The sequence below is a fragment of the Saccopteryx leptura genome, chromosome 2 (genome assembly GCF_036850995.1).
Source record: "Saccopteryx leptura isolate mSacLep1 chromosome 2, mSacLep1_pri_phased_curated, whole genome shotgun sequence".
NCBI lineage: Eukaryota > Metazoa > Chordata > Mammalia > Chiroptera > Emballonuridae > Saccopteryx > Saccopteryx leptura.
Window position 1 is genome coordinate 5,908,965 of NC_089504.1, and position 20,935 is coordinate 5,929,899.

Consider the following 20,935-nt stretch of genomic DNA (forward strand, 5'->3'; position numbering starts at 1 on the left):
GTCTCCCAGTGTGCGCTCAGAGAGAGAGCAACACTGGGTGGGGGTCACCTTGGGGGCTTGGTGCCAGGAAGTTGCTGGGGAAATCGGGATGGACAGCGGCATGCAGTGAGGCCGCTGTGGCTTTAAAAGTGCCCGGACAGCCCCGGTGGCCGCGGTGAGCCGCACAGGCCACCTGCGGAGCCCTCCACAGCTGGGAAGATTAGTCTCTTCCACTAGACAACACCCATTACCATGTTCCAATAGCCATCACTTCCGCTAGGAGAGCTGCAGATGAGATATCGATTGTGCTGACCCCAGGCGAGCACAATCCCCAGCCTGAGAGGCGTGCAGATCAGCGGTCCGCCTGGCCCCTCCGCCAGGGCCCTGCAGCCTCCTCCCCGCAGCAGCTGGGCGCTTCCAGATCCAGGTGAAATGGACGCGGGCTCCGCCCAGGTGGGCCGGTCGGGGCTGGCTGAGGCCTAGCCTCTGAACCTTTATTCCATGAGCTCGTTACTTTCAAGGGGGGCATTTGCAGAGAGGGGCAGTTTCACATGAGGAAAGTTGTGATGGTCAGAAAGGACGGTCAGCTTAGAGCCTCCAGGGGAGAGACATCTGGCCGGGCCATGGGGAGTGGGAAGTGACAGGCCAGGCTGCAGCTGGGGGAGGACGGCCTGATGGGCGGACAGTAGAAGCCATGGGGCCAGGAGGTGACAGATCTTGACTCTACCCTTCCTCCCTTGAGACTTTAGTTTGGTCCCTAGCAGCCTGGTTTGCTGGCAGCTCCTAAGGTCTGTTCTCTCTCTCCCTACTTTTTTTTTTTTTTTTTTTCCCTGAAGCTGGAAACGGGGAGGCAGTCAGACAGACTCCCGCATGCGCCCAACCGGGATCCACCCGGCACGCCCACCAGGGGGCGATGCTCTGTCCCTCCGGGGCGTCGCTCTGCTGCGACCAGAGCCACTCTAGCGCCTGGGGCAGAGGCCAAGGAGCCATCCCCAGCGCCCGGGCCATCTTTTGCTCCAATGGAGCCTCCGCTGCGGAAGGGGAAGAGAGAGACAGAGAAGAAGGAGGGGTAGAGGGGTGGAGAAGCAGATGGGTGCCTCTCCTGTGTGCCCTGGCCGGGAATCGAACCCGGGACTTCCGCACGCCAGAACGACGCTCTACCACCAAGCCAACCGGCCAGGGCCTCCCTATTTTTTTTAATTGATTTCAGAGAGAAAGAGAGAGAGAGAGACAGGGAGAAAGAGAGGAGAGAGATGAGAAGCATCAAGTCGTAGTTGCTTCACTTTAGTTGTTCATTGATTGCTTCTCACATGTGCCCTGACTTGGAGGTTCAAGCTGAGCCAGTGACCCCTTGACCCCTTGTTCAAGCCAGCGATTGTTCCCTCTCCTGTGTTCCAGGCACCTTGGCACTGAACATGGGAATACTGGGCCCTGGGGGCAGGCTGTGTGAGAGCAGAGTTGTGTGTGTTCCCTCCCTACCCGTGCTGCCATGCCCCCCCAACCCCCACGGCACGGGGCAGGGCACATTGCCCACGTGTGAGCTGTAAGCCTTCATAGAAATCAGCTGAGAGTGAGGGAGCAGAGACAGGTGCAGCCTTTTTCATTCATTTACTCGTTCCCTCATTCAGAGAATACCTGGGGGCAGGGAGTAGTCACAGCCCAGCGCTCTCATCAGACGAGCAAGACACTCCGGCTGGCCCCTGCCATTGGTGCTGTGATGGGGGCAGCCCAGGTGGCTTGGGGCTTTCTCATGTGCCCAACATGCCCTCATAAATTTAAGAGAAGAAAGGCATTCTCTGTTTCCTTTTTAAATTAACCCTGTGATTTCAAACAGCCTTACCACAGCACTGGGGAAAGAGAGAGAAAAACATCAACTTGTTGTTCCCCTTTTCTTATGCATTCATTGGTTGATTCTTGTACGTGCCCTGACTGGGGATTGAACCTGCAACCTTGGCGTATTGGGATGATTCTCTAAGTACCTGCGCTCTCACTATTAACCCTACAGACACTAAAAGGATAATAAGAAAATATGAAAAGCTTTATGCCAATAAAATTGACACCTTAAATAAAATGGGATGATTTCTCAAAAGACACAAATTACCGAAAGTTCACCCAAGAGGAAATGGACATGGATAACCCTATATAATCAAAGAAACTAAATTTATACTTTAAAAGCATCTCATCAGGGCAATTCCAGGCCCAGATTGCTTCCCTGGTGAAGTCTATAAAACATTTATGAGAGAACCACTACCAGTCCTCCACAAGGATAAATATAAAACACACTCATTTCTTATTTTTTAATCTTTTAAAAATACTTGGCTATCTAAAACAAATAATATCAATGTATTGCGAGTTTGGTAGAAATAATAGACGATAACAGAAGCACAAAGTAAAATGCTCTAAGATTGTACTGTTGTAAGATTCTTATATTACATTTGAGTGAAGGTTGACTGCAGGAAGTTAAAGATACCTATTGTAAACCTTAGAGCAACGGGTCGGGAACCTATGGCTCGCGAGCCAGATGTGGCTCTTTTGATGGCTGCATCTGGCTCCCAGACAAATCTTTAATTAAAAAAAATAATAATAGCCTGACCTGTGGTGGCGCAGTGGGTAAAGTGTCGACCTGGAAATGTTGAGGTCGCTGGTTCAAAACCCTGGGCTTGCCTGGTCAAGGCACATATGGGAGTTGATGCTTCCAGCTACTCCCCCCTTCTCTCTCTCTATCTCTCCTCTCTCTCTCCCTCTCCTCTCTAAAATGAATAAATAAAAAAATTAAAAAAAATAATAATAATGTTAAAAATATAAAACATTCTCGCCTGACCTGTGGTGGCGCAGTGGATAAAGCGTCGACCTGGAAATGCTGAGGTCACCGGTTCGAAACCCTGGGCTTGCCTGGTCAAGGCACATATGGGAGTTGATGCTTCCAGCTCCTCCCCCCTGTCTCTCTCTCCTCTCTCTCTCTCTCTCCCTCTCTCTCTCCTCTCTAAAATGAATAAATAAAATAAAATAAATATTTTAAAAATATACATATAAAACATTCTCATGTATTATAATCCATTCATTTCCTACTGCTCATGTTCATGGTTGTGGGTGGCTGGAGCCAATCACAGCTGTCCTCTAGGACAACACCAAATTTTGATTGGATGATGCATAATGTACACGGGTTGTTGTATGGCTCTCACGGAATTACATTTTAAAATATGTGGCGTTCATAGCTCTCTCAGCCAAAAAGCTTCCTGACCCCTGCTCTAGAGAAACCACCAAAAAGGCAAAAAAAAAAAAAAAAAAAGTACAGTTAATAAACCAACTACGAAAAATAATTAAACCCAACAAAAGGTAAGAAAATAAATTAGAATGCAAAAAAACCCCTAAATTTATAAATAGGGAAAGGTTAGGTAAGTAAGGGGGTATCAATATAATGGAATATTACGCAGTTGTTAAAAGTTTAAGAAGAATTTTTATTGATGTAGAAAATGACTTATGATATCATGGTAAAAAAATTTTATCTTTTTTTTTTTTTTTTGTATTTTTCTGAAGCTGGAAACGGGGAGTGACAGTCAGACAGACTCCCGCATGCACCCGACCAGGATCCACCCGGCATGCCCACCAGGGGGCGACGCTCTGCCCACCAGGGGGTGATGCTCTGCCCCTCCGGGGCGTCGCTCTGTCGCGACCAGAGCCACTCTAGCGCCTGGGGCAGCGGCCAAGGAGCCATCCCCAGCGCCCGGGCCATCTTTGCTCCAATGGAGCCTCGCTGCGGGAGGGGAAGAGAGAGACAGAGAGGAAGGAGAGGGGGAGGGGTGGAGAAGCAGATGGGCGCTTCTCCTGTGTGCTCTGGCCGGGAATCGAACCCGGGACTTCTGCATGCCAGGCCAACGCTCTACCACTGAGCCAACTGGCCAGGGCCAAAAAATTTTAAATGTTAAAATTTAAGAGCAGGGCACGACACTTGCTGTTAAAATAGTTTAAGCTAATAATTCTGCAAACAATATTTGCACACATGGAAACATGACTGAACTTCTAGAAATACACTAAGTACTGTATAAGGCAGCAGTGCTTGTGTCTGGGTGGTAAGATGACAGGTGATAGTTATTTCTGTAGGGCTGTTTTTTATGGCAGAGGAAGCCTATCACAATGGCGAAGGACACAAACCCACAAGATTTGGGGGTCAGCGAGGCGAGGTTTTTGCTAGCTGAGCGAACGAGGGTGAATCAGGTTTGCCACATCTCAGTGGCCTCCCCTGGAAAGCGCAGAACCCCATAGCATTGTTTTGAAGATTCAACGAGTTAGTGTGAATAAAGGACGTAGTCAAGTGCCTGCCACCAAGTTAACAGTCATTGAGAAATTCGGTTATAGCTTTTAAAATCAGAGAAAAAAGTTTGCAAGACGGAAGAGCTTCTTTGGACAGAAACCCTCACTGACAAAGGCAGTGGGGTAGAGGTCAGAACCAGGGTCCGGCCCAGAGCCACCAGCACGCCTCAAGTCATCCCAGTAAAGACGCTTTTGGCTGTGAGTAGTAGTGACTCTCTCACCATTTAAGCCCTAGATGGTGGTTGGTTATGAGAACACCGGGGTGCCTCCGAGAATCCGGGTTAAGAAATGCTGCCAGCTTCCACGCCGTGTACCAGGAAGGGAACTGGGATGCTAAGAACCTAGATCACCCTTCCCATTTCTTCCCTCTTGCTTCTCCCTCTCTGCTTCTCCCGGTGTGAGGCAGCCCACCATGTCTAAGTGTACTTGTCTTCACTTCTGGCCATTTTTCCAGGTGCAATGGCCGGAAGAGAGATTCTGATTGGCCCAGCTCTCTGGTTTGGTATACAGGGCGTTCCAATCAGAGATGACCGAGGGGGCGGGGTCATAGTACAAACGGCTAGGTGGGGGGCCCTGTTTTGTGGAGTGATAGAAGGAAGCTTGTGGGCCAGGGGGACACCCAAAGTGTCCCCTCAATTCTGTATCTGCTCTCTTCTCCCCTCTCCTTGGGATTCTCTTTTTCCTCCTCTTTGACTGGGGCTGCTGAAGGCCACCCAGCCACGGTGGCGAAGACTTCCGTGGTCAGTCATGGCCTCCATTATTGGGGCTCACTGTGAGCTGTGGGCAGAATGACTCCCAAATATGTCACCTAAACTCTCCTTGGTTTCCCTGGCACACGTCAAAGGGCCACAGTTGGTGACAAATGGCAGGCTGCTGGGCCAGGGTGGGACCCAGGTGGGCACTTCTGGATTCCCTGGGTTTTTTTGTTGTTTTTTTTTGCTGGAGGAGAGAGGGGTTGATTCTTCCAGATAAACAGCTTCTCAAGCAAAAGGTGGCCTTCAGGAGCACTTAAATCAGAAAACACAAAGGTTGGTCTAAGAAAAAGCATGATTGACTACACACACACACACACATGCGCGCGCGCATGCTCGCACACTCTTACCCCTATGTCTGCAGAAATAAACAAAAGACTAATGTATCTTTTCTTTAAATTGTGATTTTATAGCTCCCCACCGTAGCCACCCCCCCACCCTTCCCTTCACTGACCACTTTTGTAGGCTACAGGGGACCAGGGAACAAAGCTGGGGCCTGGCACCCCCACTACGCTGCCAGCCCCGCCCCGGAGAACAAGTCACAACTACAAATTATCACGACAATTAGTGCCTGTACTTGGGAGATGGGCAAAGTGAGGAGGCCCAGCTCCTCATTGTCAGCTGGTCTATTTGCCGGTGACCTTGCTCTGGAGGCGATGATATTCCTTCAGCCTGTAAACCAGATTCAATACAAAGAAGAATGTAAATGAACAATAACAACATGCACTCAGTTCAATTAATTCAGGCAGAGCCGGGGTGGCGGGGGTAGCTGTTTGTTAAGATGTGACTGAAGTTGTCTTTTTCTTCCTCTATTCCCTCTCCTGCCCTCCAATCAGGATAATGTAATTAATTTATCTTAGAGGGAAAACATTGCTTGTCATTGTTGAAGACAAAGCATTTAACTGGCAATGGGAGAAATGAAGAGGCCATTATGAAAAGCCAGTGTGTTTGGAGCCGTTTAAAAAGGTTTAGAGTCGCAAAATACAAACAGAGGGCGCAGGAGGCAGAGAGGTGGAGGTGGGTGACTGTCAGAGGGCAGCGTGCCCAGGGTGGTAGGGCTGGATTCAGTGCCTCTCCCAGTCTTGGCTCCAGGGACAAGAGTCCGGCTCTGGGAGAAAATGGTGGCTGTGTTGTCGGGGCATGTGTCAGGGAGAGGAGGGAGACTCGTGCCTTCTTCCCAAACCTAAGCCCCGTGAGAAGGAAGTTGGTGATTAAGAACCCAGCGCTGGACGGACAGCCCTTCTGGACTCAGCTCCACGGCTTCCTTGCTGTGTGACCGTGGGCAAGTGACTTAACCACTCTGGGCCTGTTTCTGGAGTCGCAAATTTGTATGAGAATTAAATGAGACAACTTAGGAGTGGCTTAGTCTTTGGTAGCTGCTGGCAATAAATGACTCGGCTTGCCCTTGTGCGTGCCAGCCCCAGGGCCACGCCCAGGCTGGGGCCACGCCCAGGCTGAGCCCATGCTGCCAGGCTCTTACTGCGTGCCAGGGTCTGGGCCACGTGCTTGATTTTCATGAATTCGTATCAAACTTTCCTTGCACCTGTGAGGCAGGCATGATTTATAATCCCATGAGGGATTCCCGCATGTTCTGAAGGGGCCTGAGACCACACTGCAGTTGAGATTTAAACCCAGGTCTGACTAGCTTAAGATGTGTGCCTCCCCACTGGGCTGCGGAGATCCACATGGCTAGGATGGCTTCCAGCAGGACCTGCAGTTCAGGTATGGTGACATGAAGGCAGTAGCAGGCCAGGGGACCGTCTGAGGCTCCTTTCCAATCTGCCCAGGAAAGGGGCTCCTCGTGGCCCCCCCCACACACACACACAGCTGGAGAGGCTGCCGGTAAATGTCAGAGGCAAAGGGCAGGACCCTGGAACCTGGAACCCAAGTGCCCAGGACCCTTTTGGCTGTCACAGGTGTGCCTTCTGGCCCTGCTGAGAATGGGAGCAGGCTGAGTCCACAGCAGGCCCTGAGGCTGCTGTGGGTGGAGGGCCGGGAAGGCGGAGCTTGTCGAGGGCAAGCAGGGGTCAGAGTGGTTGAGGTCCCAGCAAGTCTGCTCCCCACACCTGGGAAGGAGCCCAGAGCTTCTCACCTCAGGGAGTTGATGTTGATAAACCCAGTGGCATCAATTGGCTCGTAATCGCCCTGCACGTTCATGCTGCAAGGAGAGAGCACAAGCCGGTCAGCACCCCCAGGCCTTGCCCTCTGGCACCTGAGGGACCTCTGGCACCAGGAACAGCTGCTGCACCCACCGGAAGGGAAGGTTAGTGCTCGCTGGAGGAGATCTAAAGGCTAGAGCGCTAGGTGGGTGCACTGAGGACACACATCAGAACCAGTTCTGCCCCCGGGGATATGGGGACTCCGAGTGCCCAGGAACAGCTGGTGAGGTCCAGGGGCCTGCCGGCCTGGGAGGCAGGGGCTGCACATGGGAGCAGCCTTGGGTGTGCACACGGGCGTCCCTCCAGCAGCAGGGAGGCGCCCACCACTCACGGGAGGATTTGCCCACTGTCACCCTTTTGCCTTGTCGGTTCAACCAGCGAGACCCTGTCTGATCCATTCTCACACCCGGACACCCACGCCATGCCAGAGGGCCAGGAAAAGTTCTGGGTCCGCCACAGCTGGACTCACGGGACAGAGTTTTCCCCACTTGTGGTTTCCACCTCCCCTATTGGACAGTTCTGCGTCTTTTGGGTGCTCTCACTCGGCTGCCTTCCAAAACCCTTCCCCGCTGTAGTCGTTCATGCCCGGCCACCTCTGTCTGCGTCCTAGGGCCACCCCCATCCCACCACAGAGCTCAGGGCGAGTGCCCCTGCCTGCTCTCTGGGCTCATCTTCCACTTGGAAGCGGGGCTCCCCGTAAAATGATGTGGCCGGCGCCTGGCGTATAGAAAGGACTCACTATTACTCTCATCATTCATCATCCATCCATCCATCCATCCATCCATCCATCCATCCATTCATCCATTCAGATATTTATTAAGCACCTATTACCTGCCGGGAGCTGTGCCACGTGCTGAGGAAACAGGAGCAAGACAAGAACAGCCCCCTTGCGATCAGTCACCCATCTGTTAATCACGACTGTGATCATCTCTTTGAGGACAAGTTCAGGGAGTTGTGGTCTCAGATGTGACTCCCCACTGCCACCCTCCACGCCTCCAGGGAAAAGGGGGACCCTCCCCTTTCTCACGGGCAGGGGCCCCTTCTTATGTCCTGCCCTGAATCAGCCCCTTGTCCTCATGTCTACCAAACTCCAGCCTCAGGACACAACAGTTTCAAGGTTCTCCATGACCAGAAGGTGGCCTGTCCCCTCAGGAGCCTTCTCTGGGAGAGGTGAGATTGGGGAGGGGGAGGGCAGAGGGGATCGGTTCTGCTTTTCGCCACCCTGAGGCTGTGCCTCTGACTGGCTCTTTGTGGACTTTTTACAACAACAGTAAATGGGTCTCTGCCCCCACCCCAAACTTGTTCAGGACATGGGCTCTGTTGCCCTGACCTCCGTGCCCTCACCCTGACCTTCAAGGGGCCTGGAAGCTGGCACAGGGGACTCCCACGCCCTCACCCTTTCCCCTCCTCTGCCTCTGCGGGCCCCTCCAGGGCTCAGCTGGCTGAAGCCACCCAGCAAGTTCCCTGTACAGGACGGGATGTCACACTTCAGGGGGTCTGCAGTTTGGCACCTCTCACTGGGCAGAGGAAAAACTGGACCGAGCTAAAGCATCAGCCCAAGGACACCAGCCTCACTCCCACTGTCCCTGTGCAAGGGCCCCTGTGCTCAGGCTGGTGGGGAGTGGGACAGGGAGAAGGCCGGAGCCCCTCCCCACATCCTGGCCTATGCAACTGACCTTCCGTCTCTGTCTCTCCCATGTCAAAACAAGCCCCCCCCCCCCCCGGTCCTCAAATGGGCCCTTCTGGACTGCCCCACAGCCCTGCAAGCTGAGGCCCACGTTCAGGGGCCAACTTGTCCCGCGAGGGCTGCCGACATGATTCCAGAAGTGTTTCTCAGGAACCGAAAAACCTCTTTTTTAAAACTGTGGTTTGGGGTTGTGGGGGGGGGGGTGTAGAAAAAGAGTTTACAATGATTTTTTTTTTTTACCTCCCCTGACGGTCTACAGAAAACCTCTGTGCTTTTATTTCTGTTCATTCGAGTGGCTCTGACCTGCTCTATAATTACGTTACTTTCTACCTACTGTGCCGCGGCATTTCCAGTCCTGCTACCTCTCGCGGCTTCCTCGCTGGTCCCTGTGACGCTGTCACTCAAGGGCTTTCAAGTCAGCGATGTAGAAATCAAAGAGAAAAGGGAAATAGTCGGAGACACAGTGAGAATAAATGCTCCTGCTTTTCTCTCTTTTTTCCCCTTTCCCTTTTTACTTTATTCATTTAATCTCCCTGAGTGAGACTCTAAGGCTTTAATGAAGGGTTGGACAGATTATTAGAGGCTGTTGATTTGGAGGGGGAGGGAAGAAAGAGCCAGAGAGAGAAAGAGAGAAGATAATTTGACATTTACCCCGACTGATCTAAACTGACTCGGTTATATTTATGGCTTATAAAGTGTTTGGAAAGATTGAAGGGATGGGGGGGCAGGAACTCAACATGGCAAAGACAGGGAGAGAGAAAAATTATATTGACTGCCAAACAAAACTCGGACTGTAATTCTCACCTGGCCCCCGGGGAGGGGAGAGCTGGCCTGCGCGCGAGCCACGCTGGGCCCGGGACCCGAGTCAGGCGCAGCTGTTGGTCCCACAGGGGTCTGTCCCCACCTCTCACTGGGCCAGGTGACCTCCACACTGAGGCTTCGCTCCCCAGTGAAGGCCACGCTCTTGTTCACGATGCAAACACGGGCACAGCGGATCCATGGGCACCTGCCGGCTACCGGGGACCCAGCCCACCGGGGTCCTCCTTGGGGCCCCGGCCTGGCGTTTTGTGAGGAAGGCCGTCCAGGTTCTGTCCTGGGCCCTTTTCTTGTCTCCTGACTCTCTCTCCCCTGCATTCCCCTCCTGGCTTCAGAGGACACCAAGACGTCTACCACTGCCCAGTGAACTCAACCCAACTTCTCAACTCCAGACCCGCACGTACGTCCAGATAGTTCTCCTGGCCCTTCTCAGAGAAAACCCACCCTCAGAAGTGTGATCTTCCCTTGAGAACACCCCAGTGGCTCGTGCCAGAGAACCCGGGGTGGTTCCGGACCTTTCTGCCTCCCTCTCCATCCACGCCCTCTTCATTCCACCTCTGAAATATCTGCCAAGTCTGTCTGCTTCTCGGACCCTCTCCCTGGTCCAAGCCACCCACATGTCCCCAGGGAGCCCTGGCGGCCACCCTCGACAGCTCTCCTCTCCCTCACGTCCATGCTCTAGGGCTGTCAGAAGGCCCGATCCCCTCCTTCCCTTTAAGAGCTGGCTCCCGGGCCCTCACGGTCCAGCCCCTCGAGTTCTTGTCGAGCCCGAGACGTCCTGGCCTCCTCTAAGGCGTCGAGCCCCTGCCCGACATACGCTTATCTTTTGGGGATCAGCTCAAAGATGATGTGCTTGTCCACATGCCAAATGCCATGCCCAGACAGAGTCCCCTGTATCTCCCCACAGCCCCCGGTGCCACCTTTCCCAGTTCCAGCCTGAAGTTCCACAAGGGCAGAGGGGGGGATGTATAGGCACTCTTCCTGATGTCTCCTCTGCGCCCTCCTTTTTGTTGAGAAAGCCAGTCAGAAGCGACACTGGACACCAGGACATATGCCGGCATGGAGGACAGGTACAGGGTCACCTACCTCACCAGCTCTTCGTTGTAGAGGGACAGCGGAGACTCCCGGCCGAGGATGTACACCTGGCCCTTGAAGAGAGACACCAGAACTTTGCCTTCCACGCGCTCCTGCGACTTGGCAATGCAGTGCCGGACAAATTCACACTCGGGGCTGTGCCAGAAACCTGAGGGGGTGCAGGAGTCACGGCGTTAGGGAGGGCGCTGGGCTGCCCACCTCAGCCAGGGCTGGGGGAGGGCGCTGGACTGCCCACCTCAGGCCAGGGCCAGTGGACGGCGCTGGGCTGCCCACCTCAGCCAGGGCTGGGGGAGGGCACTGGGCCTCACCGCTGGGTCCTGGCACCAGGCGCACTTGTAAATGACCACACCAAGGAGCAAGCCCATGGGTTCATCCTGTAACATGTGGGTATGGAGTCCGCCCTGTCTCTGCCATGCAGTCACCCCACAGGGCCAGGAGGAGGGGCACTAACCCCCCACTTCAGGCCATTCCGGGAGGACTGTGGGCAGGTGCTAGGCACACAGCAGCAAAGGGACCCCGTGCTTTGCCCACAGGAACCCCAGTGTTACGAGGACAACAGCTAGTTACCAGGCAGGAGACTAAGACTCAGGCACGTGGCACCCAGGGCCTGCGGTGGGGGTGCCCAGCAACCGGGTGGCAGTTTGGGGGTCAAGGAGAGTCTGTGTATGTGGCCTTCACTTCTCTGTGTCCTCATCTGTTGAGAGGTGTGACTCAGGCTCCCTCTCCCAGGACGAGTGGGTTTATTGCATTTGGAAGCCCTGGGCTCATTGGCTGCTATGAATGCCCAGCGTCTTGGCCAAGAGCTGGGAAGAAGCCCACCCCTCGGGCCAGGCAGGCCCCCTTGGACATCAGTGAACTGTCTTCTACATACTGTTAATATTTTATTCGCAAATGGAATATTAACAGGCGCTGTGCTGAGTTCTTCACCTGGGCTAGCTCTTTGACTCCTCATAAAGAGTCCCCGGAGAGACTCAGCCTCTCACTTTTCTGGGGGAGGACAGGAGGGAGGCAGACACTTCTCCCAGGTCACACGGGCTGGAGTGGGGGGCTGGAGTCGGACCTCAGTTGGCCCGAGTGGTAATGACTCTTCTTCTCATGATCACCGTGGAGTTTTCCTGTCTGTGGTTGGAACACCTCAGTGCCTGGGAAACAGCTGCTGTCTGCCTCCCTTACCAGGTCCTGTCCCCAGAGCCCTAAGGCCAGGGACAGCCGTGTGCTCAGTCCCTGTGTGCAGGCTCAGGCCTGCGGATAGCGGCTCCTTTCTAGTTTTTGCTGAGGGGCCAGCAGGCGGGCTGGCCAGGGTTGGGGGAGGGACAGGACAGGGAGAGGGGTAGGATTTCCCTGAAATGGAGCCGGGAAGGTGAGCCCACCTGGGCAGCTGCGGGGGCCAGATGGCTGGAGATCTCCTGCCCTGATAAAGGGCTGGGTCAGCCCCGGGTCTGTAGCTATTGTTGGAGGTCTTGGCCTCCAGGGGCATGTGCTGAGGCTCTCAGTGCAAACGGGGGTGGGGGGCAGGCCTTCTCCGGGGTGGGGGCCGGTGGCCTGCGGAGGTGGGGGAGGGCCAGGCAGGGAGGGAAGAGGCTGGGTTCTTGCTTTCCAGCAACCTGTCGCTTGAGTTCACATCCCAGCTCCACCTTGACTAGCGAATAATCTCTTTGTGCCTCAGTTCCCCGTGGGCACAATGAGATATAACATCACTAACCACTCTCTAGGGGGTTGTGCGGATTTCGCGAGAGGCTGCAGGCCAAACTCTGAGCTGTTTACACTTGAGAAACGAACACGGTCTCTGCCAGCCCTCACCGTATCCAGGAAGACAGACACCCAGAACGGGAAGGGCCTGTCCAAAGTCACGCAGTGAGATCTCGAGTCTGGAGCTCCGACTCAGCGCTCTGGGCTCCAGTCCAGCCCCCTGGGACAGGGGGCCCTGGTGGCCCCACCCCTGCCATGCTCCAGTGTCCCGGTCCTGCCTACCTTTCTAAGTCGGGATGATCAGACCAGTAAGTTCCCAGGCTGGCCAACAGGTTGTAGATGGAGACAAGAAAGGGGACAGAGACCCTCCGTGGGGAGCCCCTGGCTTTATCTCAGAATCTCCTGCCTTCATCCCATGGGGGTCTTAAGCTCAGATTTCTTTTCCTAGCAGACCCAGCCCGGGTGGGGGGTGGGGCAGTGGCGTGTGGACAGTGAGCTTGGCGTTCTGCAAAGGGGGAGACCCTGCAAGGGGGAGACCCCGCCTGTCCTAGCCCCGTGGATGGGCTGTGGGTGGGGCCTGAGGCTGGGCCAAGCACTGTACAGACAGGAATGTCATCCTCTGTGTGCGTTGTACATTACACCCATTTTACTGCTGAAGAAGCTCAGCAAGGAGAGAGGAGATGAGTACGCCCCCTGCAGGAGATGGACCTGAAATCTGGGGCTCCGCCAGGATGGTCCTGTGGGGTGGGGGCCGGGCCTCAGGACAGAGGCTGCCCCTGGAGAGAGAGGGTCTGGACAAATCCCATACAGGCTGACCGGGAAATGTGGGGATGGGGCAAGAGGAGAGGGAGAGACAGTGGTCATGGTAACCAAGGCATCTAGGAGTGGGGCTGAGGCAGAAAAACCTTCCCGTGCCTCAGTTTCCCTATCGGTGCCCCAAGACCACAGGGGTCCTGAGGAAGCCGTACGCCACACCAGAGTGGCATGCACCACCACAGGAACTAGATAGGGCCGGGAAGAGACCTGTCCTGGTACCCTTTATTTTACAGGAGGGGAAACTGAGGCTCAGGGAGGGGACAGACCTACCCAAGAACACAGCCCCAACCGGACGCACTACTCTAGGTGCTGTATATCCGTGCGCTTAGTCCCCACTTCGGGCAGAGGTATTATCCCCGCACTCGGGATGAGGAAACCAAGGCACAGGACCAGCTAACCTCTGGGTCTGAAACACATGAGAAATCACTTCAAACAGCCTCTCTCAGTTGTTGTGGGGACAGGCTGCTGCCCGAGGCCAATCTTGACATTTATGGGGGCCTGGATGTCAGGGGGCACCTGGAAAAATGAATATTAATAATAACTATCCGGGATAAGCCTTCAGTGCCCTCGCCTCATCCCCTTCTCCCACCCTGAGGTGTTATGTGCTTTGAAACCTCCTCATCACTGTAACTCATTTTGGGATTTAGAGGGCTCGGTGGACGACAGAGCAAGAATACAGCCCAGGTGGCCTGGTGGAGAGGTACCAAGCCCACAGCCAAGAGCCAAGCTGTGCCTCAGACGCCCGGGGCTCCCTGTGCATGCCGCGCCGAGTCCCTTGATCCCCCTGCTAACAGCCCAGCCCACCTCCCCTTCCCCTGGGAGTGTATGCTGAGGCCGAGAACTTGACCTCTGAAGCCAGCCCGTCCTGGGTGCACAGCCACTTCTCAGCGGCCGTGAACCCTCGGACAAGTGTCTTTACCTGCCTGGGGCTCAGTTTCCTCACCTCTGTGCAGCTGAGATTAGGTAACACCTGTCAGTGCCCAGCTCAGAGTCCCACGGCAGGAGAGGTGCCAGCCATTCTCTCGTGGGCGGGAGGCTGGCGACCTGCTCCCCACTCAGCCTCCGGGCACACCTCTGAGCAGGAGCAGCCTGGCCAGGTGTTCTGCCCCCACCCCCCATCCAGCCTGCCATGTCTTAATAATGACTCTCCCACTTTGTAACCCAAATCCACCTTCCAGCACTGACACCTCACAGAGCAAGAGAGTCTGCAGGAGACAATGGTATTTAAACACCTGCCTGTACCTGGGAAGGGGGGGGGGGGGTGACTCGGTTTCAAAGCTGCCGGAAACAGTGGGAGGGAGAAATAATGCCAGCCAATAACCACAAGTCTTCTTGACATCCCAAGATGAGTTACAGCAATTAGGCGGTCCCCCCCCCCAAATCAAAACCTCAGGGCGGAGTATGGGGGTGAGGCGAGAGCAGTGGAGGGTTAACCAAGGAGTTACTATTATTAACATTAACTTCCTCCGGGTCCTCCTGATATCCAGGCCCCTATGGGTGTCAAGATTGGCCTCAGGCAGCAGCCTGTCCTTCTAACAGCTCAGAGAGGCTGTTTGATGTGATTTCTCTAACTAGGGAGATATAAATGTCACAGACATTTATAAAAATGGTTGCAGGTTAGCAACCATTTTTTGGAAAGGACCCGACAGTGTTTAGGGCTCTGTGGGTCACGCGGTCTCTGCCGAAATGACTCAACTTCCGGTAGGTCAGAAAGAGCCCTGGCTGACACGTCAACGAATGAGCACGACCATGCCCAAACAACTTCTTACGGGCTCTGAGATTCCTATAATGGGAACCCAGCCCTACTGCGTGCTAACGTCACCCCCTAGCCAGTGCACATGTGGGCCGGGCACATGGCTCTCCTGGGGATTTCCCAGTTAAGGTTTGGCTCATGCACCCGCCCAGGCCTGGGGCTGAGTTCATGGTCAGGGCAGCTGTCCCCTGGCTTGAGGCAGGTCAGGTAGCAGCTCCAGGTTCTGCCTGGAGATGCCCGGCCGGGGGTCCAACCCAGCAAGGCCACTCTCCACGGGTAACTTTGTACAAGCGCCTTCTGCTCAGAGCCTCAGTTTCCTTATCTATAAAAGGAGCTGGCTGCCCTGGCCGGTTGGCTCAGTGGTAGAGCATCGGCCTGGCGTGCAGAGGTCCCAGGTTCGATTCCCGGCCAGGGCACACAGGAGAAGCGCCCATCTGCTTCTCCAACCCTCCCCCTCTCCTTCCTCTCTGTCTCTCTCTTCCCCTCCCGCAGCCGAGGCTCCATTGGAGCAAGGATGGCCCGGGCGCTGGGGATGGCTCCTTGGCCACTGCCCCAGGCGCTGTCTGACTGTCTCTCCCCGTTTCCGGCTTCAGAAAGATACAAGAAAAAATAAAAAATAAAAATAAATAAATAAATAAAAGGAGCTGGCTGTAGTTCTAGGAAATTTGGGAGGACCCCACTCTGGGGGTGACACAGGATGCAACGTTGGAGTCATCCACATTGCAGGTGGCGGGGACAGTGAACACCTCGGGGCGGCCGGGAGAGGCATGTTTCCCTTGACACCCTGTGAACAGGGCAGGCCCTTGCTCCCGGGTCCCTTATCCCCGCTTGACCCTCTTCCACCGGCTGGCTTCAGGCCGCGGCAGGGGGCAGGGCGGGACTGGGGAGGGCGCCGCGGGCACTACGCACCGGTGTACACCAGCTCGGCGAATTTCAAGCCCAGGCCTTGCTTGATTTTGCGCACTTCCCGATCCATGGTGAAGGCCTCGATGTCTAAATGAGCGTGGTAAAGGACCGTCCCCGCTGGGGTCTCGTAGATACCTAGCCATTTTTCCAGGCAGGGGGAAAAGGAGAAAAAAAGAGAGAAACACATGAAACCCAAACTGTCAGCAAATGACAAAAAAAAAAAATAATAATAATAGTAATGACTCGTCTGACAGGAGACAAGCCGGTCGGACCCATTCACTCCCAGCTTGCTGCAAAATGCATCTGTCATTATGTTCATGCTGGGGCCACGACAGTCCACTCTGCGGCTTGCGGAGAAAATGTCTGGATGCCCCCCTTTGAAGAGGCCCGCAGACGCTGGAAAATGACAGGGTTTGGAGCGGCTCCCCCTCCTTCCCAACGCGTGCCCACCGGCCCGCGGCTGAAAACCTGTAATTAAACCGACGACGGTGGAGCCCAGGGCCCCAAATATCCCTTCCTCCCTTCCGCCGGGGAGCCAGGGGAGGGGGACGGCTGTGTACATGTGTGCACGCGTGTGCACGCACGGGCCGCTTCCAGCCGCCGGCTCTTCCGCAGTCGCATCTCCGCAGAGCAGCCCTGACCTCCGCAGAGCGGGACAGCGTGCGATGCCCCGCGCTGACCCCAGCGCACAGGTGGGGAGACGGAGGCCTGCCTGGAAGCAACGTGCCCGAGGTGGAGCCAGGAACCGACTCCAGGCTCGGAGTCCCTGACTGATGCTGTCCGCTGCGCTGTGGGTCCGCCGGCCACAGGGGCCCAAACCCACCGTCTTGCTAAGTACCCCACCATCCCTCCATTGCTAAACAGCCTGCCTGGACCAGACGGGAGGAAGCAGACTGCGGAGGCAGGTCCCTGGAGCAGCACCATACTCCACGTAAGGACACGCCATACTCCACGTAAGGACACGCCACACTCCACGTAAGGACACGCCACACTCCACGTAAGGACACGCCATACTCCACGTAAGGACACACCAGACTCCACGTAAGGACACGCCACACTCCACATAAGGACACGCCACACTCCACGTAAGGACACGCCATACTCCACGTAAGGACACGCCACACTCCACGTAAGGACACGCCACACTCCACGTAAGGACACGCCATACTCCACGTAAGGACACACCAGACTCCACGTAAGGACACGCCACACTCCACGTAAGGACACCAAGGCGCCGAGAGGGGGGCTGCCCATGCGCACACGGCCTGACCCCCCATGGGCCCAGCACTGCGGCCTCTCCAGTCAAGGTCAGGTCAGCGTGTACAGCTTGACCTCGGACAAACAGCCCCGTGTTCACTGTCCCGGGGGAGGAGGAGCAATACCTGCTGCCCTCCCCACATATGTTACCCCGAAAGTTGCCTTCTTTCCCACCACATCATGTCACAGCATGGAAGGGGCATGTGTTCAGTTCTCCTGACAATGGACCACCACCGTCTTTCAGTAAAACAGAAAGGATTCGCACGTCCATGTTCGGGGCAGGCAGCATCACTCATAACAGCCAAAAGGTGGAAGCAACCAAGATGTCAACCAGTAGAGGAACGAATGGATCAACCAAATGTGGTCTAGCTGCACAACGAAATACTATTGTTCAGCAATAAAGAGGAAGGGGGCCTGACCCATGGTGGTGCAGTGGATAAAGCGTCGACCTGGAAATGCTGAGGTTGCTGGTTCGAAACCCTGGGCTTGCCTGGTCAAGGCACATATGGGAGTTGATGCTTCCAGCTCCTCCCCCCTTCTCTCTCTCTGTCTCTCTTTCCTCTCTCTCTCTCCTAAAAAATGAATAAATAAAATTAAAAAAAAAAAAAAAAGAAAAAGGAAGGGAATGCTGACACCCGCTACAGCATGGATGAACCCCAAACACTAGGCTGAGTGAAGGAAGCCGGTCACAGAAGGACAAACACTATAGGATTCCACAGAAATGAGGCCCCTAGAGAAGGCAAGGTCACAGACAGAAAGGAGAATGCTGGCTGCCAGGGGCCGGGGAGTTAGCGGTCACTGCGCAGAGTTTCAGTTGGGGAAGATGGGTGATGGCCGCACAACAGTGTGCGTGTACCTGGTGTCACTGAACCGAACCCTTAAAACGATCCCATTGGCCAACTTAATGCTATGTATATTTCACTGCAATTTTAAAAAGGTCTTTTTTTTAAAAAAATGCAAAAACCATAAAGGAGTTGGTTTTCAACTCTAAAATCCAAAGGGGACATGGGCTGGGTCGATGCGACTAGCCAGCAATATCCTCCCCCGAGAGCCCCTGCAGTGCTTGATCTTCGAGTCTGGGCATCACAGAAATGCCAGCACTTGAAGGTAAGGCCCTTTAGGATCCCCCTGGCACCGTTCTCCTGACAGATACCTGCAAACCCAGGACTCGAATAGTCTCAGGCAGGAACCCAGAATACAGAATAGAGAGCCTGGGCCCTGTGGGGGGCGGGGGGAGCAGGGACCTCTCTGTAAACCCCACCCCCAGGAGTCCTTAAAAGGCTGATCTGGTCCAGCCTCCTAATTTTACAGATGGAGAGACTCGAGTTTCCGGGGAGGGAAATGACTCGTCCTAGGTGCACAGACCCGCGTCTGGGTTCCCCGTCTCTGCTCCAGGCGGTCTCTCGGGGCCTTTGGCAAAGTGATCAAGTGCTCAGCAGAGGGAACACGCAAGTCTGAGAAATGCTGTGGCCGAGAGGAAGGACCTGGGTTCTCATGGTGGCTCCGAGGTTCCCGGTCTCGGGGAGAGGGGTGGAAACACACACACGTCAAAGAGAACAGACATGGATATGATTACAGTGTTCCACAGAACAGCCTGTCCCGTTTTACCTGTTTGGCAGTGGCTGTCCTGAACCCAGCTGTGACCTCTGGAGGGGGGGGAATGGCCTCCCCAGCAGAAAAAGACCAACGTCCCTTGGGAGCTCCTCAGGCCCTCATTTGCCTCCTCCTTACTTTTTTTTTTTTTTTGTATTTTTCTGAAGCTGGAAACAGGGAGAGACAGTCAGACAGACTCCCGCATGCGCCTGACTGGGATCCACCCGGCACGCCCACCAGGGGCGATGCTCTGCCCACCAGGGGGCGTCGCTCCGCCCCGACCAGAGCCACTCTAGCGCCTGGGGCAGAGGCCAAGGAGCCATCCCCAGCGCCCGGGCCATCCCTGCTCCAATGGAGCCTCGGAAGAGAGAGACAGAGAGGAAGGAGGGGGTGGGGGGTGGAGAAGCAAATGGGCGCCTCTCCTATGTGCCCTGGCAGGGAATCGAACCAGGGTCCCCCGCACGCCAGGCCGACGCTCTACTGCTGAGCCAACCGGCCAGGGCCGCCTCCTCCTTACTCTCATAAACACAGTTCAAACAGGCTCACCATCCGTTTCCGCAGAGACACCACCCAGAGCGGCTAGAAAGCCTGAGATGGAGGTGGAGACCAACGGATGGTTGAGAAAAGCACTCGCGGACAGCGTGGAGCAGGGCGGGGCCGGGACAGAGAAAACCTATAGAAACAGCAAGAAGGCAGCACGGGAACTGGGGCTGCTCCTTGGCGGGCAGCAGGGCACCTGCCGCGTGGCTCCTGATGGCCCCAGGGCACCTAGGAAGGGCCGATGGCTCGGCAGTCTGTCGACAAAGACAGATGCATCCTGCAGGACGTTTGGAAATACCTGCCTCCAACACGGCAGAAATAACCCCAACGTTGAAGCGGTTAAGTGTTCAGTTATTCTGGGAACTTGATCGCCAAGAATAAAGTAACTTCTCCAGAGTCACTTAGAGCAAGATAATGACCAAGGCCCACTGGTCTTGTCATCCGGGCACAGACTATACAGATGAAGAACTCAATACTCATTAGTTTGGAAGCAGCCTTCTGACGATTCCTTTTGCCACATTTTGGAAAACCCCAGAAACTTACAAAGCCTGTCCTTATATTGGCACAGATAGTGGTGCCACGCCATCGCGGGCAAGCCAAAAGCTGGGGAGCTCATTTTCCGTTCCCGGGGGACCTGGCTGCCCCCCGTTTTCCTGTCCTTGACTGGGCCAGCTGGCCCACGCCGCTTATACCTTTACAGAGAGGGCCCAGCTTTGCCGTATGGCCTGCACCTGCCTCGGAACCCCCTTCTAAGTCCCAGGCAACCAGGAAAACCAGACGGTTTCTTCTAACTTCCACCTGCCTGGAGGTGAGTGCCCAGACACACTGCTCCCGCCCCGTGGTGGCGTGCACACTGACGGTGTTGTTTCTAGAACACTGTAGCCAACTCCCCAGCGTCAGCTCTCAATAGTGCAGAGAGGGCGTACCAGGCCAGTGGTGGGCAGAGTTCGGGAGAAACATCCAGACTTGCCAGCCCAGGAAGGCTATGCCTTGCCCAGGCACCCCCTCGCCGCTGCCCCACCGCAGCTGTTCCCCAGGCATAGAGCTGAGTGCCCAGTGGGCAGAGCTACCTGCCCCTGAGCCCTTCCCTCCCAGGCAGCTGCAGGGAGAGCCGTGGGCAAGCCGGGAAGAGGCAGCCATGACCCACGGCGGTACAATGAACATGCCTGCTCCTTGTCTAAGGTGTTAAAGTTAATTGTGACTGATCAAAAAGCTTGTTTGCAGGTTTGTGCTGTCGTGTGTGTGTGTGTGTGTGTGTGAGAGAGAGAGAGAGAGAGAGAGAGAGCAAGAGAGAGAGAGAGAGAGAGAGAGCATTTTAAGATCTTCCCTCTCCTCTCTACAGGGGTAGGAGTAGGAGTAGATGATTTCTATGTATCTCTTCTGGAGGAAAAAAATGACTTTAAAAAAACGGGTGACAGAAACCTGATGCTAAAAGACTATGGATTTGGGGCTTTTGACAGTTGGCATACAAACCACTGAGCAAAAAGAAGGAGGAAATGACAGGCGTGCCTCGGCGGCGCAGTGGAAGAGACAACAGACATCTTCGAGTGACACGCACAGCGGCTCCAAGTGTCTATTTTCA

The 20,935-nt window shown here is 55.0% G+C and overlaps 1 protein-coding gene across 2 annotated transcripts in view; it reads right to left on the reverse strand.

Moving 5' to 3' along the window:
* Positions 1–5,430: 5,430 nt before the first annotated feature.
* ASS1 (argininosuccinate synthase 1) overlaps positions 5,431–20,935 on the reverse strand; it is a 48,518-nt gene continuing 33,013 nt past the window's right edge. For both annotated transcript variants that reach the window (XM_066366898.1, XM_066366899.1), the window contains exons 13-16: positions 15,967–16,098; positions 10,791–10,947; positions 7,135–7,200; positions 5,431–5,714 (exon numbers count right to left, since the gene is read on the reverse strand). In XM_066366898.1, the coding sequence (XP_066222995.1) occupies positions 5,669–5,714; positions 7,135–7,200; positions 10,791–10,947; positions 15,967–16,098 (401 nt within the window). In that variant the 3' untranslated portion in view covers positions 5,431–5,668. The remainder of the gene's footprint in view (positions 5,715–7,134; positions 7,201–10,790; positions 10,948–15,966; positions 16,099–20,935) is intronic.